Genomic DNA, 1,106 nt, shown 5'->3' with positions numbered 1-1,106 from the left:
GATGAACGTATGCTTGGTTTCAGCGTGATTTACAATTGTAGAAGTGTTGATTAATTTAAATTTAGTTTTCATTAAAAATTTTCTTCATATCTGTTTTAATAATAATTCATCCCTGTAACAGCCGGATGTGATATTTTTATTCCTTCCCCATGCCTATGCGGCGTTGCAGATTACTGTTAAACTTTTGTTTTGCAATGTTAAATCATGAAGGAGTATTTTCTAAACTGATTACAGCACGCTTTAAGAATGCCTGAACATCCCACTGTCACATAACATTGACAGTCGAACATTTCCCCCATGACTATGCATTGTTCATATCCTATAACTCTCCATTACTCACCTAAATAACAAAATGTGATTCCATAACTCTACCAATTATGCTTTTTTTATTGTAAACAATGCTCACCCCCATCATTCGCGTTCTCACTTTACTCCCCACCATCGTACCCCCCCCCCCCCCCCCCCCCCCCCCCCCCCCCCCCCCCCCCCCCCCCCCCCCCCCCCCCCCCCCCCCCCCCCCCCCCCCCCCCCCCCCCCCCCCCCCCCCCCCCCCCCCCCCCCCCCCCCCCCCCCCCCCCCCCCCCCCCCCCCCCCCCCCCCCCCCCCCCCCCCCCCCCCCCCCCCCCCCCCGGCCCCTCCCGCCCCCCCCCCCCCCCCCCTCCCTCCCCCTATGAGTCAAGTGAATGTTCGTTCAAGCAAAGTTGAACCACACGTTACACCGCCGACAGCTAGCGTCCATTGCTTGATTAGCATTTCACGGAGATGTTGCGCCAAACGAAATATATAATCCACGTTGCTGCCGCACATTCCAGAGCTTCGTAATATATGAAACAAATGATTCAGAGACAAGAAAATGAATGGAATGGAATAAATATACCGCTTCCACGGTTTCTTCAAAACTTTCTTTCCCATAATAGCATGGATTTTCAGACGGCACGGAAAGTGGGGTAAATACTTCATAAGGCTCGCTTTTATCAGCTGGGTAAAACATCACCTTCATCAAACAGTGCCCTGGTTTCGGTTCCACATCCATGCGAAATTTTGTTTCATCCACATCTTCTTCGTTTACTAAATACGTGATTCCCCATACGATTTCTAAAAGAGAA

The 1,106-nt window shown here is 50.1% G+C and overlaps 1 protein-coding gene across 1 annotated transcript; it reads right to left on the bottom strand.

Annotated features, from left to right (window-relative positions):
• Nucleotides 1-675: 675 nt before the first annotated feature.
• Tsp_13363 (conserved hypothetical protein) lies at nucleotides 676-1,095 on the bottom strand (the record flags this gene model as incomplete). The annotated part of the gene is made up of 2 exons (XM_003370137.1): nucleotides 676-891; nucleotides 956-1,095. Coding segments are annotated over 2 exons (356 nt in total), but the record flags the coding sequence as incomplete, so codon positions are not given.
• Nucleotides 1,096-1,106: the final 11 nt, after the last annotated feature.

Source organism: Trichinella spiralis (genome assembly GCF_000181795.1).
Source record: "Trichinella spiralis strain ISS 195 chromosome Unknown Scfld1094, whole genome shotgun sequence".
NCBI lineage: Eukaryota > Metazoa > Nematoda > Enoplea > Trichinellida > Trichinellidae > Trichinella > Trichinella spiralis.
This window is presented reverse-complemented; position numbering and strand designations above follow the sequence as displayed.